General features: G+C 36.8%; 1 protein-coding gene across 2 annotated transcripts in view; it reads left to right on the top strand.

The window, feature by feature from the left end:
- Pi3K21B (phosphatidylinositol 3-kinase regulatory subunit alpha) overlaps positions 1–13349 on the top strand; it is a 39014-nt gene extending 25665 nt beyond the window's left edge. The window contains exons 7-13 of one of the 2 annotated variants that reach the window (XM_011644590.2): positions 106–316; positions 728–955; positions 1205–1529; positions 1618–1865; positions 2088–2264; positions 2366–2551; positions 2796–13349. In XM_011644590.2, the coding sequence (XP_011642892.2) occupies positions 106–316; positions 728–955; positions 1205–1529; positions 1618–1865; positions 2088–2264; positions 2366–2551; positions 2796–3090 (1670 nt within the window). In that variant the 3' untranslated portion in view covers positions 3091–13349. Of the gene's footprint in view, positions 1–105; positions 317–727; positions 956–1204; positions 1530–1614; positions 1866–2087; positions 2265–2365; positions 2552–2795 lie in introns of both variants that reach the window. The other variant, XM_089074093.1, reaches the window with a different exon arrangement.
- The last annotated feature ends 8319 nt before the right edge of the window (positions 13350–21668 follow it).

Genomic DNA, 21668 nt, shown 5'->3' with positions numbered 1-21668 from the left:
TTTCTAGTTAAATACTTTTTTAAACCGGTTATCGCCGGTTTTCAATCGATAGCATAATCCGCCGTTCAACTCTGTTAAATCTCCGAATCTGTTTTCGTTTCGCAGATATGAGAAATAATGACGAGCAGTGCACGAAGTATCTTAATCAATTAGTAGCTGAGCTACCGGAGCATCATCGTAGCACATTGTGCTATTTGATGGCGCACTTTTGTCGCATTTGCCAGTTGCAGCACGGAAGGGGTTACACGGAACCACCGACCATCCTTGTGCAAATGCTCTGCCATATATTTCTCAGGCCGCCCTGGGATCGAATCATGTGAGTGCCATGTGGATTTCTCTAATTTTAAGGGAAGGGTTGAAACCGCGATTCATATGATCCTTTTTTTATCGACGATACGCGATAGTGACTGCCGAAAAGAACAAAAACCATCGGAACATTCGTGGACGCTTTCCATCTCGTCAACTAACGAACTAATTAAATTAAGAGAGCAGAGACTTTCTAATTTACTAGTATATCTACTAGAGTAATTTAGTTTCTTCTCGCAAAAATCGAGCAAATATCGAGCAGATTCCGATGTATAATATTATCATATAACTATATAATACTGTTATAACAAAAAATAATTAACTGGTTATACGACTATATTATTATTATTAATAGATAAGATTACTTGACTGAATACCCGTAATACTTGATTACGGAATTTAGCACTGCGCAATTTTACAGCCAAGTCGTTCATAACACGGAGGCACACATACGCATAATGGAATTACTGTTGTTGAACGGCGATTGGAACGAGAGGCTACCGGAGTTTGCCAGTCCTCCGCAATTGCCTCCGCGTAAAGTTTCGAGACCGCTGTTTCCGATTTTGGATCCATTCCCGGTTCTCGAAGACGAAGTTGTAGACAGAACGGCACCTGGTGCAGATACTGGCAAAGACCAACAGTCGCACAGGTGATTTTCAAATTCGCTTCTGATCTCAATCCAAATCTTAATCTAAGTTACAAATTTGTTTCTAGTTCCAACATTTTCTACATTGGACGCTAATTCTGATGTTTCTCTCAATTTAACTTTAAATATGATATGTTTATTTCTATTATTTGTTTTCCTTTTATACGAAATTCTCTTGACTCCTTCACATTATTTGTAACTATATGTGGCACGGATGACTGCTAATTGTAATTATCATCGAAAAAATTCTAGACCACGTACGCTACAGGAGGCCGAATGGTATTGGGGTAACATCACGAGGGACGATGTGAACGAGAAGATGATCGACTCGCCGGATGGTACCTTCCTGGTACGTGACGCGTCTTCCAAGTGCGGCGAATATACTCTGACGCTGCGTAAAGGCGGGACCAATAAACTCATTAAGATCAGCCACCGAAACGGGAAATATGGTTTCTCGGATCCCTACAACTTCCACTCGGTCATCGAGTTGGTTGACTACTACAGAAATTGCTCGCTCGCGCAATACAATTCGGTGCTGGATATCAAGCTGCTCTACCCAGTCTCGCGATTTCAACAAGTATATTCTTTGAACTTTCGATTGATCGACAAAATGATTTTATTACGTTCTCCTTTAAAACTATCTTTCTCATTTTTCGATAAAGCAGGATGACGAGATCGCAAATACAACCGACATGACAAAGGTTGCACAGAAATACGTTGAGCTAGAGAAGGACATAAATGATACGGTTCGGCAATATCAACACTGTTCGGATCTATATAGCAAAACGGCCAATGAAGTTCAGTTGAAACGTCAGGCGCTGGAAGCCTTCACAGAGGCAATCAAGATGTTCGAGGAACAAATGAAGCTTCAAGAAAGATTTCAGAAGGAAGCTCAGCCTCATGAGATTTCTACGTAAGCGCCCTTGTTTCCTCTGATATTTTTTAAAGTATATTTATATTTCTTTTTTATGAAACTTTTTAAAAGAAACTTTTAAAAGAAAGTTCGATATATATTGTTTTATTGTGATCTGCACACATCTTGCATCTCGATAATAACATTCTCTTAAGATTTCATTTCACATATAAAAGACAACGAAATGGAAATTATTAATCGTATTATTATGTTTAATTACAGTTTGACAGACAATTCGGAGTTGCTGAAGAGAAGACTAAAAGCCTTAGAAGACAGTAAGGAACAACTAGATGACAGTCTGAAGCAACAGATCGCTTATTACAGAACTCTTGAAAGAGAAATGTATAGGCTAAAATCGGAGATTGGAATGCTCGTGCGGCAAAAAGAGCGCCATTTTACGTACGTATTCTGTTTTCATTTAAGTCTGTAAGCCAAAAATTTCTTTTTTGTTTTTACATCGGGAAACATCGATATAATTTATTCATTTTAAACATTAATAGATGGTTAAAGAAGAATGGGATGAAGCAGAACAAAGAAGAAGTGGATTTTGCGGTTCATTCCGATGAGAAAACGTGGCTCTATCTGCAGGGTTCTCGTCCCGATGCCGATCATATTTTAAAAGGTCGGCCTGACGGTACTTTTCTCATTCGCCGATCAAGAACGGGCCAATACGCGCTTTCTATAGTGTAAGTATTTCTCTGTCTTAATCTTAAATAATATGTATTTCCAATCAGAAAATTAGAAGAAACCTTTACAGATACAGTGATTATAATAAATAATATAAAAGGTGTGAATTATTTAAAACAAAAATTAATTTCTTTCTCAAGGTTTCCTTTGAGAAATCAAATAATTCAGTTCTAAAGATTGTAGCTTGTTGGCTGCGAAGATTTGTGTGATTATATGTTATTTATGAGAATCTTGATGTTACAGATGCAATGGCACGGTTCAGCACTGCATAATATATGCCACCGAGCGTGGCTATGGTTTTGCCGAGCCCTACAACATCCACGAGAGCCTGAAACATCTAGTGCTGCATTATGCCCAGAATTCCCTCGAGGAGCATAACGAGTGCCTGACTACCACTCTGGCCTATCCCGCGTTTGCACCGCCTGCGGCACTCGCGCAGCTGCAGGCCCAGCAGAAGCAGCTGCAGATTCATATTCAGAATCAATCGCCGTTCGCACGACCACCCCACGAGAATCAACTCGTCATGCCGCACACATAATATTGGCCTGTCGAGCGTCGCGATCAGGATCCGCTCGAGTCTGAGTACGTTCATGCATGTGCGCACACCCACACGTGAATTCTGCTGCTACAAGCGTCATTCGCCGACGTGATCGACTGAAATCGACAGAAATCGACTGTATTGCGCAAGCCTTCCTTGACAAGTTCGAACACGTTTTGCTGCGAAACAGAATGCTCCTTCGTTCGGAATGTTTCCTAAAATCGCGTACAATAATTATGCGTATGTTTTACAGTGAGAGAGGAAACAACGTCGCGCAGATTAATATCGTGAAAGCGCGCAATCGAGTGTCGCGGTTGTTTAATTATCATCGAACAATAGGTAGATCGCAAGATCTCCAAAAACACGGAACACTTCGATGAAGCTACAATAGCCATAGTAATCGTAAGAAGTACTAGCGATAGAATTAGATATATACGTGTATTATCGTGATGCGATAATCGCTTCGATTAACGCAGGGGTTCCCAAACAGCGCATCATAACACCCCGAAGAGGCACTCATGTTTGGGAGAATGCAGAAATAAGAAACAAGTGAATTGATTTTGAAAAATAGCTAGGAAAGCCGAACTACTTTTTTATATTGACGGCTGAATGTGACTAAATACGTATTTGAACATTTTATAACTGCTATTTAGAGACAGTTTTAATATGTAAGGCTTAACTTTGTTGAATCTTATTCCGTAAATATGATAAGGATAAGTAAACACGAGAGGAGATTTGAAATTTGATTTCTATTTTCTACATATGTGATAAAAAAACAATTAAACGTTTCATGTACACACTTTTGTTAACATTATCACACAAATGAGACACAAAGAATAGATATCAGATTTAATAAACTGTTAAATTAGAAAAGTTTGGGAACCTCTCGATTAACAGGACCAACAATATCAATGACAGATGTCACTCTCCCTCAGGGTTTACACAACGTGGAGAGGTTTGCATTGCAAGGGTCGACACTACAATGGGGTTATAACGTTTCCATCATCACTGAGATTTTGTTCTTCGAAACAAAATCTGTTTTTGATCTTGACGGTTATAATTGCGCAGAATTGATTCGCTCCAAAGTGTCACCATTATTAAAAAGACGTTATCAAATCAGCGACCGGGATAGCAAGGTCCGCTTTGTTCGCATAGATTCCATTATTCAGGTAATCAGGGTAGTCGTACTTCATATAATCGTCTAACCCTTAACAGTCTGAATTTTTCCCAAATGCTGATTAGCTCGTATCGAGCGATCATTTAATTTGAAATTAATTTTAAGTTAATAATTTGTTATTATTCAGCCACATAGGATAGCTATCTATCTCGTGTACGTGTAATAATGTGCTTTTTTAAAAAAATTGTTAAAATATTGTAAAAATTATTTATGAAAGTCTAGTATATTTTTTCAATTGCTATAATTATATGTCGCCATCACTGAACGAATGTTTATGTGTAAGTAAAGCTTACTGTATAAACATATTAACTATATAAACATATTTCATGTGTTTATATAAGTCACAATCATAATTTTTTGTGAAATAAATACGAATCACGTTCTACTCGTTACTATTTAATATCTTTTATAATTACGTTTAAATTACGTTTTATTATTTTCTTGAAAATTTTCGTTTGATATATGAGATGTATATCAACTCTCGCGTTACATGAATCAAGATTTGCAACGTAACCATGTTATATCTAGTACGATCATTTTAGGCTTTTAAGGGTTAAACGTAGTGATTCATAAATCGAATAACGGTCACTTCTTTGTTATTCGAAACTTCCAATCGCTTCTCTTGCGAACACGATTTGCGACTCCAACGAAGGACGCGTCATTCTCATAAACGGCGTTTTCTCTTTTTTTTTTTCGATACGCTGAATTACGATAGTGATATTAGAACATAGTCAAGCGAAATTCACGTAAAACCACAAGGCGTATTTATACCATTTTATAATAACCGAAAAGCTATTAGCGAGAATCTCGCAGGTTCATTTTTCCCGAAAAGAAATTTAAAGGACTGTTCCATGGAACGTTATCAAATGATACAATATGCATTGTAACATGTATAATATATTATATTTCAAATTTCCTCAAGTCGTCGAAAGATTGAACTCGCTCGATTCTCGTAGCTAGATCTTCGAGTTAACTTGCGAAGATGAATCGAACATCTCCGTCGGCCTTCCTCGATCGCGTCCCGCAGCGGATTGCGACGAAGTTTCCTCGATACGAGAAAGAAAAAAAAAGGAAGAGAAAAAGAAAGAGAGAGCTTTTTTTATACATTAGATTTCAGATGCTACGCCAAGCAAATTGTGAGAAAGGATATATATACATACATACATACATATATATATATATATATATATATATATATATATATATATCTATATATTTATATCTATATATTGTCTGTGATTTTTTTCGGATTGTCTGTGAGCGAGGGGAGAAAAGTTATCGCGTTTGTCGTTTCCGATCGCTTTTGTCCCTAATTCCTCATCATCCTTTTTCTTTTCTGCTTTTCTATACTTTCTATACTTTCTATACTTTTGTATATTTCTTTCTTCTTCCTCAAATGTAATCTTAAACTTTCCTTTTTGCCAAGAAATCAATGTATCGTTCTCGCGATTAACGTGTCGAGTCGATCTTTCTCGCTGTCGGAGTTTATCTTGACTCTGAATGGTCTCAAAGGTAACAGCAATGAGAGGAAAGATCAGGACGCAAAAATTGGAAATAAGAATAAATATGAAAACTAAGAAGTAAAATTGCCAGTAATACAAAAAAAAAATGAATACGAAACAAAAATTATTTGACAATTTGCAATTGTTGATGCTAGTCTTTATCCTGCGACATGAACAATATTCATGTAATGAGAATTAGAAACGTTTTGTTTTATCTTTTATATTGTTATCCTTTTTATTCTGATTGTTGTGTCCTGATTTTTGAACCATCACGAAGCAAAATAAAAAAGCGCACGGATGCGTGTCTGAGAAATCTCACATTTACAGAGCGGTCGGTAAATGGCGAGAGTGTATCGGAAACGCTTCACGTTCAATGCAGTCTGTGGTTCCTTAAATTCCTCTTCTATCACCATAGTCGAAGTCGAACAGAAAGTTGGAAAACGTAAACTTGCGATCTGAGTAGATAAATTGGATTATAAATATCGAAGTGATGATGATTGAGAGAGAAGAGGGAGAAAGGGAGAGTTGAGATCAAACTAATTATTATTATTCAACATTTAATTCCTTCAATCTCATCTATCCGTTATATCTGAGTAGGAATAGAGTAAAAATCGTGTTTTTAGAAAAATCTTAAAGTGTTTTATCAAACATGTCCAAATAAATGTCGATTGTTATCACGGCATCCGTGATCTAAACGCGGTCGTTCGATTGTTATTAATATTCACATTGAAAATCAAACCATCACCTTTCGGCGTTAGGTGCAAATAAATTGAAGAATGCGAATGCAAAGTATGCCATTTCAAAACGCGATGTACGTTAATTTTAGATTCATGTGGAATGTATGTATGGGAGTGACATGAATGGCGATACTTTTCATCTCCACGCGTTTATCTCTTCCGGATTTATATCGTACGACGAAAGGCGAACGAGCGAGGAAGATCGGCAAGGCGTCTCCCTTTTCGTTCTGAAGAAAAGCGCGGAGCGCGCGGCAAATGACGCGCGGGAGAAAACGTAGTCGGTGAACGAAAGGCTCGTTTGCTCATTTTAAATGTTTCGAATTACGTAGGCTTAGATTTAAGATTTTTTATACAGACGAAAAAAAAAGGGGGGAGAAGAAGAGGAGCGGGAGAGGCAAGCGGCCTGGCTCGCTACCACGTGATTGTCCAATTTGTTGTCCATCGTTTTTTTCCGTTTCGTTCTCTTTCGATTCTCTTTCGATGTTGTTCGTCGTGCTGTTCTCCTCTTCGAGGCCTTGTTCGCTTTTTATTATTTTATACTATTTCGTATTATACGCTCTCTGAAGAGCAGGATAGCGACGACGTTGATTTCTCGACGATGTGGAATGGTCCCGCGGTCGATTTTCTGGGGCGCTCATGATTGTCGGACTGTTAATTTTTATCATAAGGCGTGTCGTGTGTTAAGTAATTGAGCCTTTCGCATGATGGACAATAGTGAGAACTCGTCGAGTTTTATTGGGATGATTTGAGGCACGACTTGATCATTTTTCTCGTGGGAGTTAATCTTAGGGCGCAAGAGAAAGTGCAAAGGGAACGAATCGATGACGATGGACAACTCTTTTATAGTGTTAAGGACGAGTTATACAAATATTATGACCGACGAGTAACGACTCGCGATAAAATTTCTGGTCTGATGACGTAATTAATATTACATTTGTTATATTATGTTAATAATAAATAATGATTAACGGTAATATAACGATTGTTATTAAATAATGATTAGATATGATATATTATATATATATTATATCTGTATATTTTTACGATATTTTTACGATTTTTAATGAAAAATTAATTTAGAGACAAAAATCCTTCGATTTTCTAAATTTTATGTAGACAAAGATGATATAAAATGTAGCTATACGTTTGAAACATGAAGCTCTCGAACTATTTTATATCCTCGTGTGCACGAGGTTATCTTATATCTTAACAAAAATAAATGTTTTAAAAATCGAAAATTATTAAATAACTACGAAATATAATTAGAATTATGAGAAATTAAAAGAATAAGATAATTTTTTATCTTTTTGTTGTTTAAGGAAATTTTGATTGGATTAGAATATCTCTATTAGTGACTTGTTATATTTTTCTGAATTTATAGTAATACTTAGTAAGCGTTAATAGGAAAAGCAAAATGTGAAAAATCTAAATTGATGGAAGAAGAAAATTCTATTTTAAGTCATTGTTATTTGTCTCGAAAACTATCGTGAGTCGCACTCGTCGTTGTTTTCCCGAGTGGGAAAAATTACATTTATACAAATGCGCGCGCGCACAGCATACATACACATGAATTCACACATACACACAACACACTCATGGAATAGATACAAAAGCGAGATAAATAAACGAAGCTATATAAATAAAAAAATATATATATATATATATAAATATATATATAAATATTATATAGATGCGAGACGTTGTGCGTCAAGAAATATATATGGTGCAGATATGAGAGACAAAGAGGAAAAGAAAGAGGAAAACGAAAAAAATATATATATATATTCGAGTATATATCTACATATATTTTTACTTACTTTCAAAACAAACCTTTAATTGATTATTTATAATATAATACGTACGTACATATGCATACATATATATTATGTATTACACATACATACATATGTTATATTATATATATATATATAAAAATGGTGAAGCGTCGTGTTTGTATTAATCGCGCGTCTTCGCGCGAGTCTCGTCGAGGAGGCTCTCGAACAGGCACACACACGTGCGACCTCGCGATCCCGCGGTCCCGATCCCACGGGATTTGAAACGGTTGGTTCGAACCGAGTCAAGAGCAAGCGCAAGATCGAAGGATCTATCCGATCGTCATTTAAACATACCTCCGGACAGATCGTGCGATGATTGCGGCTCGGAAATTGATTGTCTCGAACTTTTGCAAATTTATTTCCTAATATTTTTGATAGATATGTTGGTTAACGTGATAATTTTTATCCTAAATTGCGAACGGTCGAGCTTCATGTATCTTTAAATTTGCGCGAATCGTGTGCTTTGCCTTATAGAAATATATATCGGAGTAAGAAATATAAAGATATATTCGGCGTGATATTTCGGCGTGATATTTTTTCATCCAATTTCACGGGATTTACTCCTGCGTTCTTTCTCTGATTTATGCGACGAAGTTTCGCCGAAATTTATTTTGTCTTTCGTAAAACGGAGTATAATAAACGGATTATTTTTTTCTTTTTTTCTTTTCCCCATGTTTGAGAACTTTCTTTCTACAAAAAACGGGTCTTCGTCTGGCAAGAATATCGCGCAATATTTTTTTATCAAAATATATTCTTCATTTCTTGCCATGTTTCTTCATCAAATCTCTTTCGTGCGATATTTCTTCATCACTTGGATCTTTGCTCTTGCGAAGATTCTTCATTATTTTTATCGATTTACAACGAAGTTTTTGACACGTCAATCAGAGCTAATTCATTATTAATGCTACATAAATTAATCAAAGTCCATTCAGATGATCACACGGTGTCGATAAAAAAATCTGAAATTACACATTTACAGAAAATGCTAAACAACAGGAAGTAGAAAGACTCCTATTTGAGATCAAAAAACTATACAAACGAGTTATAACTCTTAAAGTAATTTCTTAATATTTCTTTTATTATTTAAATAATGAATTTAATATTGAGAATTTTTTGTAAGGTAAATATTCAGTATCTTCTTTTTTTTTAAATATTTTATTTAAGTCATGATTGATTCAGATTTTTAGTCGACACTATGTATTAGAGGATAGAATAAAGTATTTCTTCAAGTAACCGGATGATCTTGAGAACGATCTCGAATATTTCGAATATGAAAGTAATGCCCAAACGTGTATCGAAGAAAATCTTGCCGTCGTATCAATAAAAATCGCGTGTGCGTGCCTATCAATGTAAGCTGATTGGCGGATCATAATCATAAGCGCTAGTGAAACCGCTATTGAAACCGATAAAAATTTCAATAAGTTTTATATTTTCACTCTCATGGCCCCATCTTTCATAATGGCTGTTGTATCCAAGCAAAAATTTTATCGTCTCAGTGAATCAAAGTTATTTCCTGTGTGTTTGTGTGTGTTAAATTATGTTCAATATAAAAAAAATATTTTCTATGACTCTTCAAAAGCCACAGTTTTTAATCAAAATCTAATTTTGGAAACTGAAATAGAAACAGTAGCAATTTAAAGAAATTGCATTTGATAAACACTATGAAAGAAAGGAACTGAAGGGGAGGGAATATATGTATGCTTCCTCCCCTCAGATGGGGTACGTATCGCAAAACGGGAGTGATTCAAATATTTTCTTTCGTTATTTTTTTTTTTTTTCTTTTTTTGTATAAGAGCCCGCCGCGGCGTCGTTTTTACGATATCCGAGCCGATCGCTCTTTTGTACAAAGAACGGAAAAGAGAAGAAGGAGAGCGATGCTTCAACGGCGCGTATGTTTTCGGCAGGATCGGTCCACGTCGAAGTAGCAATCGGGATGCGTGTCATCTCGTCGGCGTGACGCAATAATAGTTAGGTGCACGCGAGGATTTCCTGGCGATTAAAATTTCAGGCGGATGAAAATTTCGACGGCGAAGAAAAACGAAGATCGGCTATTTCGGAAGATCGCGGTGCCCCTTTCGCGGACCGCACACTTGTCGGGGCGCTGAAACACGGTTTTTCCACATTTATGCTTAACTATTATTGCTCGTATTTTGCAATTGTCGACCGTGCAGCTCGTCGAGTCGTACTTTAACGTAACGCCGAATCGACCTGTACCTCATCGATTTGAGGAACGTGTCGACCGTTATCGTTGAAATGACGTTATTGATATGTGCGTGTGAGCCTGGCCTTTATGTGCTCGATACTCGAGTAGATAAAAAAAATAACTCGCAGTTACGAAGGAGTCGCGATCTAATGAAGCAAGGGCTGGCCCTAAAGATGAGCGTGCGAGACCACGTGGAGGAACATTTTGTCGTACAACTCGCTTTCTCGCGCGTTGCATTGTGATCTCCGAGAATTGACAGCGACAGCGATAAAGCGAGGGAGTAATAGAAGAAAAAAAAAAAAACAAAAAAAAAACAAAACGAAAAGAGAGTGAATGGAAATAATCTTTGCCTTAGCTTTTGTACAAGCAAAACGAATATGAGAGATTGTCGATGAGAAGGGGAAAGGAGGGAGCCGGATGGGCGCGAAATTTCATGATAGGCTGACGTAATTGATTCTGACGATTAAGCAGTGATAAGAAATTGATGAATCTAATGAGCTGTTGTGGTGCGTGTGAGTGGGAGGGAATGAGAGGTAGCCTTGCAGCAAGAGAGAGAGAGGAAAAAGAGAGATACGATGATGAACTCAAATTATGTATGAACTATGCGTATTTGCATGCAACGGCGCGATTATTACACCGATAAAATTCTCTCGCGTTTGGCCAGGCGCCATTGGCGCCGTTGGCGAGATGATTCTTCTCAATGAAAAAGATACACAAAAGTTAGAGGAACAAGAAGGAGAGATGCACGAAGAAACGTAGAAATCGAATTAACCGCTATAAATCGATATCGTAATCATTGTAGATCTAACGATTGTAACCGCAAAATCAAGCGCCAATCGAGCAATTTGATATAACTTGTAATCACCATACAGTTAGCGACATATATAATATATGTAATTAATTGATTATATAAAATTGCTCCCATTGGATATTCGCCGTTCTCCTCATAACCACCCGATCGGGGAGGATCGCTCGATCGTACGTGCGAATGGGAAACGGGCGTTTGCTGCAAGGCGATAATTATCGATCATTAATCAGTGATGCGGATGCCGGATGCGAAGGAGGATCATACCGGGTGCGAAAGTTGTACGGAAGCACGGAGACGTGGGGGTAAAAGTAAAAGTCGACATAATATTACATTATTAACGAATGTATGCTGTCCCACTGTGATAAAAACTTTTGTTTTTGCATGTAAAAATATATACTACCATTATATTGCCATAAGCGCGAAAGAAAAAGAAAGAAAGAGAGAGAGAGAAAGAGAGAGAGAGAGAGAGAGAGAGAGAGAAAGTGTGTGTGTCATATTAAGGTGGTGTGCGTATATGGATATATGATCACTAATCTGTGTATCTATATACGCATACACACGCATATATACACATGCATACGTATATATATATATATATATATATATATATATATATATATATATATACATATATAAATATATATACATATATACATACATACATACATACATACACACACCTAACGTGCAGGATGCAAGTATATATTGTGATGGAGCGTGCGCACGTAGAGACAGAGATGCATGCGACTATGAAGGATGCGAACTTTTATTGTTGCGCACGCCATATATTCATACGCTGATGAAGGACAAATTATTATCACCATTAATTATCACTAATAGAGTATCGAACATCGTAGGCTACCGTTCGCCGATCAGTGCAGCCGAGATTTTCGCTCATTCTCGATCCTCGCGAAATCCGGCACACTCGGACAATCCTTTTGTATCTTTTATCACGTACACGGATACGATATACTCATACACGCGACACACTCACATACATACATACATACATACATACATACATACTGACACGTGCCCATACATACACACGTACTTCGATCCGCGAAGGAGTTTTTGCGGTTTTAGCTTCGTTAGCAATAATAATTCAATTATCATGACACTGTTGGTATTGGTCTTTCGGGAATTTATAATTTCCGCATGCTTTTTTTGCGGAATACGATCAATTAGGATCAATCGAGAAGATCGAGCTAGCGATTTTGCTCTCTCGTCTTAGGAAACGTCCATTCTTGCGATTACCTCGACTGTCAATTTTCACATTTTGTCCAGGATCTTGTAGTCAGACGATTCGTCCAAGCCTCGCATCAAAATGTACGATTAAGAAAGACAAATAAGTCGCGGCTCTCTCTCGCGAAGCGATCTTTCTCGCAACGAAAGTGAGATGAGCGGCGAGATCTCTTAGCTTCGATCTCTTCTCGATTATCATCGCGAGATCAATTTCATCGAAAATCGTGGATCATTGTATCGTGCCACGCGGAAATTTACAAAGGAATGTAAGTGACGGAAAACCTATGACTGAAAACTACACACTTCTTCTTTACTTATTTAACATATTTCAGAAGCTATGAGAAATCATATCCCGTACTTAAAAAAAATATTACGGTTGTTTTAATTATTTAAAAATTAGGGAAATGGATAACTTGACAATTTTGGAGAGAAGAGCGCGGTCAGAGCGATCTCAAATTCTGAAAATCAGCTATTCTTATTCCGCGAAGTGAATGAAGAAAAGAAGAAGTGTGTGTCGAGTGAAATTTGATTGTGAAGATTTGTGATTCCGAACAGATGCTCGATCGGAAGGAATGCGCGAAGCTGATAACTGGTGAGATATCATGCCCTTCGGGCATATAAAACTGATGGTGTAACGAACGTTTACTCGCTTCTTTGCGCAACGGTCATCTTCATATTGTATCGTTTATTTGCTAGAACTACTATGTAAAATCATTTATATTTGCATATGATTAATATGTTTTACTTATAAACTCGTGTCGCTTTATTATTCTTCTGAAGATCTAACTGCCCATTAATTTTTTCTTCAATTTAATTTCTAACCTGACACTTAAGAAGGCAATCTTAGAATGATTTTGCTACATATATATGAAATATCGTATATACGTGACGGTAGCAGTCCATTAAAAAAACGTTGATTATAAATACAGCGAAACAATTATAAATTCCAAAAACAAAAAGATCGCTAAGCTTGAAAGTTTTAAAAACCAACATAGTAATGAGGGGTATAGAAGTTAACGCAGGGGAATCTAACAATAAGTGTGAACAGTTTTTCATTTATTAATATACCGCTTGCACTTGGATTCTGTGCTTCTATGCTCCTCATTGCTATATTAGTATAAATTTCATTTTTTTTCTTTCGAAATATGAATTTTTAGATGAGTTTTCTCGAATTGATCTTCGGATTCCACTTCGGACGAGTTTCTCTTGGGGATTAAACCTCTCTTGATGATTCACTTCTTGAAAGAGAAGGAGCACGGGGAGGTACACGGCCGCGTGTAATCAATAAAGACAAATTCTTTCATCCGGATCGATCTATCGAGCGGTACACACTTGACGAGCGCTACCGCCACAGTTCTCGGTGACTTGCGCTAATGCCAGAGGCAGCCGAGCATAGAGCCGCTTTGAAAGTGAGATTAATCGTGCGAGACCTATCCTTACGTCTGAGTCATAAGGATCTCGCAATTATAACGTCATAATTGAATTACAAGGATCGCGATCGCGAGGGCGCACCCGACCACGTGTGCCGAAAATGTGATTTATCATTCGACATTCCGGTTCCGAAGCCGGTTCCAGGATGTTCCGCTCCTTTCAGATAAAATTCCATTGAAAAGATGAAAAGAAACTTCAAAGGTATTCAAAAAAACATTTTATGAGAGATAAACTAGGTTTTCTTCATCGAAGATTAAATTTGTGACTCGATAACCAAGAATTAGGAAGAGACGATAAATGATAATTTTATTTAATAATAATTAATAATCTAATAAAATAATCTTAAAACATATAATTGATAAAGGAATGTTCTATACATTGATAGAATATAAGGATCATTTGAAAAATTTGCATCTCTATATAGTTAAAAAAATTGTGATTTGATGATAAAAGATATATTTTAAGATTTGATTTTTTTTCTTTTTGCTTTTTTTTTGTAAGGCTTGATATTTCGCAGCTGTTCATATAATAGACAAAATTTTTACCACGTTGTAATGTCACATTTGTTATATTAACAACGCGAAGTAACAAAACTTACAAAAAATAAAAGAATATAAAAAATATTATGTATGAAAATATAGTTTTTCATTATCAGATCGCGTAATTTTCCGCACATGTTACATATCACCTTCTACACAGAATGACCAATCTTTAAAAAAAATCTTACGATTTTTAATTACAACATCCTTGTATAGTTTAGCAATAAATCACGAGCTCCTGTAAAAATATTGATTGACATAATTTTGCGCATGAGCAACGACAGCATTAGTTTCTAATCCGCCTGAGTCGGTCACAAAAGTTGTTTCTCGGACGGAAGGACAGAATTAAATCCCCGAGATCATAAAGTCCTCATGTTCCTGACGTTCCTGATGTTCCTGACGTGTATTTTTTTCTTTTTTTTTTTTTTTTTACGTACGTTACGCAACCGCGGAATTAAACGGAGACAACTCGCGCGCCGGTCATTATGGCGAGACGAATTTACTGTGCATATTCCAACAGGCGAGATGACTGTGAACGCCGCTCACAGATGCGGCACCTCTGTAATTTGCCAATTATGACAAAGCGAAAGGTGATATTAAGGATTATTTTAATTGAGCCTCGAATGTCGGTGCCGAGTGATTCCCCGGCGTCAACCCCCTCCGGAACATCGTGCGTTTCTCGCATGGTTGCATAGCGAGCGATTACGCAACTCTCCCGGAAATACTTGATTGGCGCTTAATTACTGGCGTTATCGTTACCGACGGTGATAACATAACGGTCATGAAAATGTCGCGAAAGATTTTAAATTGAGATCTCTCTCTAGAGGAGACCTAAGAAATCGCGCTCGCGACTCTCCGTTTGCTCCGTTTGCCGCGAAATACATCGTCACGACGCGATTGTCTCGAGAAGGGCAGAAGACAGAGTGACTGTGATAATATTTGCTCTCACGTTATAGCGACAGTATTAATCACTTTTGTATAAGTAGCGATGAAACACTCGCGATGCTCAGAGGAAGCCGCGCTCCGACTCACCGTTTAATAATGTGTCATTATCGCACATTATAAAGAAATATAATTTTGCGTGGAATCAACAGTTTTATATGCGTGAACATTCTCGCCCGGCGTTAATTCTCAGACAAGAGATGACAAATAATTATTACTCATGTCGGATTGCAACTCAAGTTTTTTTTTTCTTTTTTTTATATTTGCGCTTCCATTTGCGTTTCGTTAATTCGATGAAGGAAGCGAATCAAACGTGTACCAACGTGTGTCGAACTGTAAAAATTATGAATGTAATCACTGCGGCTTCGAGATCGCGATAATATTTACATTGTTCGCTTTCGAATAATTGGAAAAAAGTGGAGATAACCGCGTGTCAAATTAATTTTTACACGTTTCAATTGTGCACGTGTCGGAAATAATTATCATCATGATATCATTTATGAATATGACGAAAGATATAAAAATTTTGAGATTTTATGAGAAAGATAAGATAATGATTATTCAAATACAAAGATTTATTAAATTTCATTATACGAAATCACAAAAATAAAAAATTATGCCTACAGAAAAATATAAAAAATAATTAAACTAAATACTATTTTTAAAATACGTAATGTATAATATGATTATTATACGTTCATTAAAAATTCAAATCTTATCACCATAACTAAAATACTGATTGAAGCAAAAATATAAAAATTTATTTAAAAAATTTTATTTCTTCCACATACAATCATTATTTAAAATACACCTATCTTCTTTAATTTTAAAGAAGATTTCTTAACTCGCCAGAAATTTAAGATTTACAACTAAAAATATATTAGTTAAATTATTACTAACTATAATAATTTAAACTTTCAAATAAATTATATAAATATACTATATAATATATTATATAATTATATAAATATAATATATAATTATCAATTATCAATATATTATATCAGTATATGCGTATTTGTAGTTAAATATTAAAGACCGTGCCTATTGTCTTTGTAAAATTTAAAAAGGCTAATACTTAACAAAATACAAATAATATAGTTATTTTAACTGCCAACGTTATTAATATGTAATTTAATAGAATTATAACAAATAAAATGCAGATTTACGAGTAGACGTGCTAAAGAGTCGTATCGCATTCAGGGGCTTAATTTGCGATAATTCGGTCTGTCAATGTTTGTCGGATGCTAATTTATACGGCAAATCGTGAAATGGCGAGTTAAAATGGTACACGATGGTACTGTTGCAAAGGATTTGGCCCGCATAATTACCAGCATACCGATCGATATTCCCGGCTATTTTATCACGGCCATTGTACGATGTTCCATCAATGCAACGTGCAGTCTTTCATTTCACTCGGAGTAAAACAATCTGAATAACAAACTAGAGGCACAAAATAGTTACGTTATTACTAATGCGACATAATACGACATATCGTGATTACACCTTCCTTGTTTATACACGTGACGAACGATTACGTGGAATTAGAAATATTCATGTTCTGGGTCGCGTATCCGCTGGACGATTAAGTACGCTTATTTTTTTTCCGCTGTGGCGATTTAATTCTCAGCCTTCAGGCTGCAACATCGTTCCATTTACTATTATTATTAACATTATTTATCGAATGTATAAATTAAAATTAAAAATAGATAATAATTATATATTTTTTTATCTGGAACATTTAACCAATATTTACATTTTTTTATATTTTAATAGAATACTTTTTTTAAATATTCTTTTATAAATTGAATATAGTTTTATATTTAATCGACAAAAATGCTCGTGCTGCAAATGTCGCAATTTAGAAAAAGGCAATTTTTTTCTAAAATAATGATATCAATTACTTTTTTTATAAATTTTCTGGGCGGGGAAAACGTGATTGTTCATGGATCAACGAACAGCCACTCTCAACGACGGTCCAGATCCTTCTCAAAATCCGTCCCTCCATCTCGGAAGGTATTTTTTTACCTGCGACCGTGACAAAAAATTTGGGCGCCGCCGTGATTCACGCACGGTGACTAATTCCGTTATTCCCATTGAGTAATTCCAGCCAGATCGGAGATCGGATGATCGAAGGAATTTCTCTTTCTCGAGTGATGCAGGGAAGGAGGATACTTGAGAGAAAATGCACCGGCCCTCGGCCGGTGCGCTATTAAGCCGATTGATTATAGAGCACCGAACGGGCTCCTCCTTGCACTTATGTCAGATCTCGACCGAACTCTGCCGACAATGAGAAAGCCGCCGCACTTGCGCGACCATAATATCACGGTATTTGCACACTCGGTGACCTTGAAGGTATCCGTACCTCCGCCCTGCGAGCCTTGAACTTGTACGCCGAAGAATCCCGTGCGAACTTGGCGACCGTCCAAGTCGATCTACTTGAAGTCCGCGTCTTCTTTCCTACAATTTTTATTAGAAATCCGCAGCTGACAGTGTCCCACACTTGACCCTAAAAATGGCCGCATCCAAATTCGCGGGAGGGGCGGCCTGCCATTACGATCGATCAAACATTCGGCGCGTTCGTCAATCGCGCCCCAATTATCTACTACGTAGGAGGAAGAGAAGACTGATGTGCAATTCGATTAGAAGAAATTCTCTTAGCTGACTAATCAGTTGAGTAATAATTTGTTTAAATCCTTTATGGTAGGTTTAGTAACGACATTTAATGACTCTTCCGATTATCTCACTCGTAATGATTTTTTTTTTTTTTTTTTTTCCGGTATCGAGAACCTCCATTTCTATCACGGCGGAGAATCATTGCGTAGATCATCTAAAAATACTTTCCGTGAGTAATTTTTTTGTTCGTTATAAGTTGATAAAAATCACACGATTAAATGCATGATTCGAGCGTATCGTGGATTTTCTTTCAAGATGCGTTATTATTTGATCCGCAACTCGCGGCGTCGTAATAAAAGTTCCGTTACCACATTGATGTTCCGCGATGGCGAATGCACGTTATTGTCCATCGTGCCTCGGGGGGAGAATCAACATTATCGTCGCAGTAAGCAATGCGGTATCGACGCTATTCGTTTCGATCGAGAGATACGTGAGAGAGACGTATCTCCGACGCATCCTATTATGCGCGATATTTTTTTTTTTTTTCACAGCCTTTCGCATGGTTGAAGGCAAGATCCGATCTATGTGCACGTTATCCATTTCCGGATGCGTGCTGCGGACTATTAGAACAATCTAAATATCCTTTCCTCTTGAAACTGGTTGAGAAAAATCGTTTCGTCAATCTTTGCTTAATCTCGGAAATTCATCAACGTGAACGTCCGGGATATAGAAATCATCATGATTGACTATAAAATATCTATACGGACAGAACGACTGCTGAAGTGTCTAAAAATTTAATCAAATATAGATTTGAAAAATAATTATTTCTTAATTACATTTCTAAAGCATTTTTCTACTTTATATTTAAATCCACTTTATATTTAAATCCACTGATCCAGGTTCTAAATCGCCGCAACATTTTAAGTGCGACCTAGAATAATCTATAATTTTTTCATTGTAAATAAAAAAAAAAGTATAATACATCCTTAAAGCAGTCCAACTCGAGGATCTGCGTCGTGCCGCGTAAAAGCCATTTAATGAATTAAAGAGAGAAGCACGGCGCGGCGCGGCGCGGCCGTGAGCGATTCCGCGCGGCGCGGCTCCGCTTAGGAATTCTTCACCGGGCGGATACACCTTATCGCGGCTCGTCTTTCACGAGGAGGTATCCCCTTCGGCGGAGGTTATCTGTGGGGGCCGACAGGTGGGAGGTGGAGTCACGGGTGACGAGTCTCGGTAGGGCCCCCGTCGACGCCGTCGATAGTAGATAGGTAGGGGGGCCCCCCCCTCGAGGGGATCCCACGACACGCACGTACCCCCGGTAACGTTGGACCCCCACTTGCGGCCGGCCGAGTCGTGCTGGTGCGCGGTCGACGGCGACCATCGTCGAGCCGCCTACAGTTGTAGTCGGTGCACCACTCCGCGAGTACGCGACACTCCGCGCACGGCGGAGAACCCCGCGAGAATACCCACGGTACTCGATACCAGGGAATCAAAACCGTAAAACCGTCCGCGAAACCGGTATCCGGATAAATTTCACGACAAATCGGAAAGAGGAAAACGGACGAGAGACCTCGCGTCCCCCCCCCCCCCCGCGATCGGTGTATGGCACAGACCCCCGCGAATACTTTGCACTCGTTCGTGTATTTAAGTATCGAAGTATCGACTCTCGATTCCGAGTAAGAAAAAGTCGTGGCAAAGTGTATTTTTACTCGAGATCTACGTTCTACATGCAATCGCAGTACGGATACTTTACGGACAGATACGACAGATGCCCCGCGAGTACTCGGTAGTAGATTACGCGAGTTTTGGTGGAAGAGAGAGACAGACGCGTTTTCTTTCGTTTAAGATTTCAAATTGTAAAGTCGCGCCTGGTACTATTTATTAATGAATAATTCGAATATCGAGGGGATCAAGAGATCTACATTTGGATTTTACTGTTTGAACATTCGGTGCTACGAATATTGTGCGAATAGCAATATTCGCTACCTGACAACACAAATATTTCAATCTTTTTGAAGAAAAGAATCTTTACTTATTGTTAATCGCTCAAAATAGGAGGAAAAGGAGATTCTTTCCAGAATAAAAAAAATCCTGTAAGTAATGATAAGAATCATCAAAGCTGTGTTATATTTGAATATCGATTTTTTAAATACAGATCGATTCAATTGATTAAACTGAATTTGAAATAAAATAAAAGAATTTGAGAAAAAGATTCTTTAGCAAAATAATTTTTTTGCTAAAAGATTTTATAAGATATTTTTTAAGACAATATTTTGCAATATAAATGTAATAGAATCACAACGTTATTAATTTATGATTTTCCTTCTACAGGAGAAACAAAATAAAGACTAAAACAATGCCATAAGAACTATTCGAAAATAAAAGACATTTTGAAACAACCAATTTTTACAAATACGTTGAAAAAGATTCTTTAGAAATAAAATTTAAAAAATTTTTTAAATTTTTAAAAATTTTTGAAAAATAATTAATAATTTAAAAAAAAACATCTTCATAATTAACTGATTAATATAATTTTGATATAATTTTGAAATGGATCGTGACATGTTGAAAGTACAGGATATCAAAATGACAGTTTAATGGAATTGATTATATTGATCATATTGATAAATTAATGAGATGATGAGGCGTGATGATGTCATAAATATATCGTGGCATCCGTTAATCGAAAATTATGTGCGTGCTTTACGCAGGAGATATTTTTGCGTTAATTAGAATGAGGAAAACGCACGGATGTGCGGCGTTTAATGCACGCTATTCGTATGCGCACACGATAATGGTGACAGTATTACGTTAATAAAGATGCGTGAGCGATCGAGATGTATGCGCGTGGCTCAAACCATCATCACTTGAATGCAGAAGGATGAATAAGAAAGTACGAGCGCCTTATCGGAGAACTTGACTTCACAAAGAAAACTTGTCAAATAGAAATTTAATTTAATTTCCTTTTTGTTTAATAAAAAAAAATCTTGTCTTAGACATATAGTTGATTTTTTTCTCATATTGCTGTGTTCCAATTATTAATTTTGAAAGGTTCATTTTGCAAGAAGACAGAGAGATAAGAAACTCGGAGACAATTATATTTACTATAATTTTATTATATTATTGTTCAATAACATGTAACAATTTATATGATATAAAAAGTGAATATCATTTTCTCAGCAACTTTTATTGATAAAATTATTCTAAAATTCAAATATAATAGTTAAATTAGAATTGTTTAAAATCTTCTTGATAGAAAATTAATGCTCGAAATAGCAACCGATTTTAAGAAATCCCACGATCTTTATGCAAACTAATATTCCACCCTCGCTCGCGAAATATCAATAATCCAATGAATCAGCCTTTAATTGACATTTTGTTAACCATGGAAAGTTCAAGGAAATACACGCGCAAGTGTAGTTTTACTGCAAACTGACGTTATATTTAGACGATTTCTTGTTTACGATCGCTTTACTCTCCATTATATGCTAATTAGGAGTGCAACCTGGTAATTAGCTGTGTTACTTTACGCTCGAGTAGATT

The sequence above is a fragment of the Pogonomyrmex barbatus genome, unplaced genomic scaffold (genome assembly GCF_055798465.1).
Source record: "Pogonomyrmex barbatus isolate J1 unplaced genomic scaffold, ASM5579846v1 scaffold16, whole genome shotgun sequence".
NCBI lineage: Eukaryota > Metazoa > Arthropoda > Insecta > Hymenoptera > Formicidae > Pogonomyrmex > Pogonomyrmex barbatus.
The sequence above is the reverse complement of the archived record's forward strand: the minus strand, read 5'-3'. Positions and strand labels throughout refer to the sequence as shown.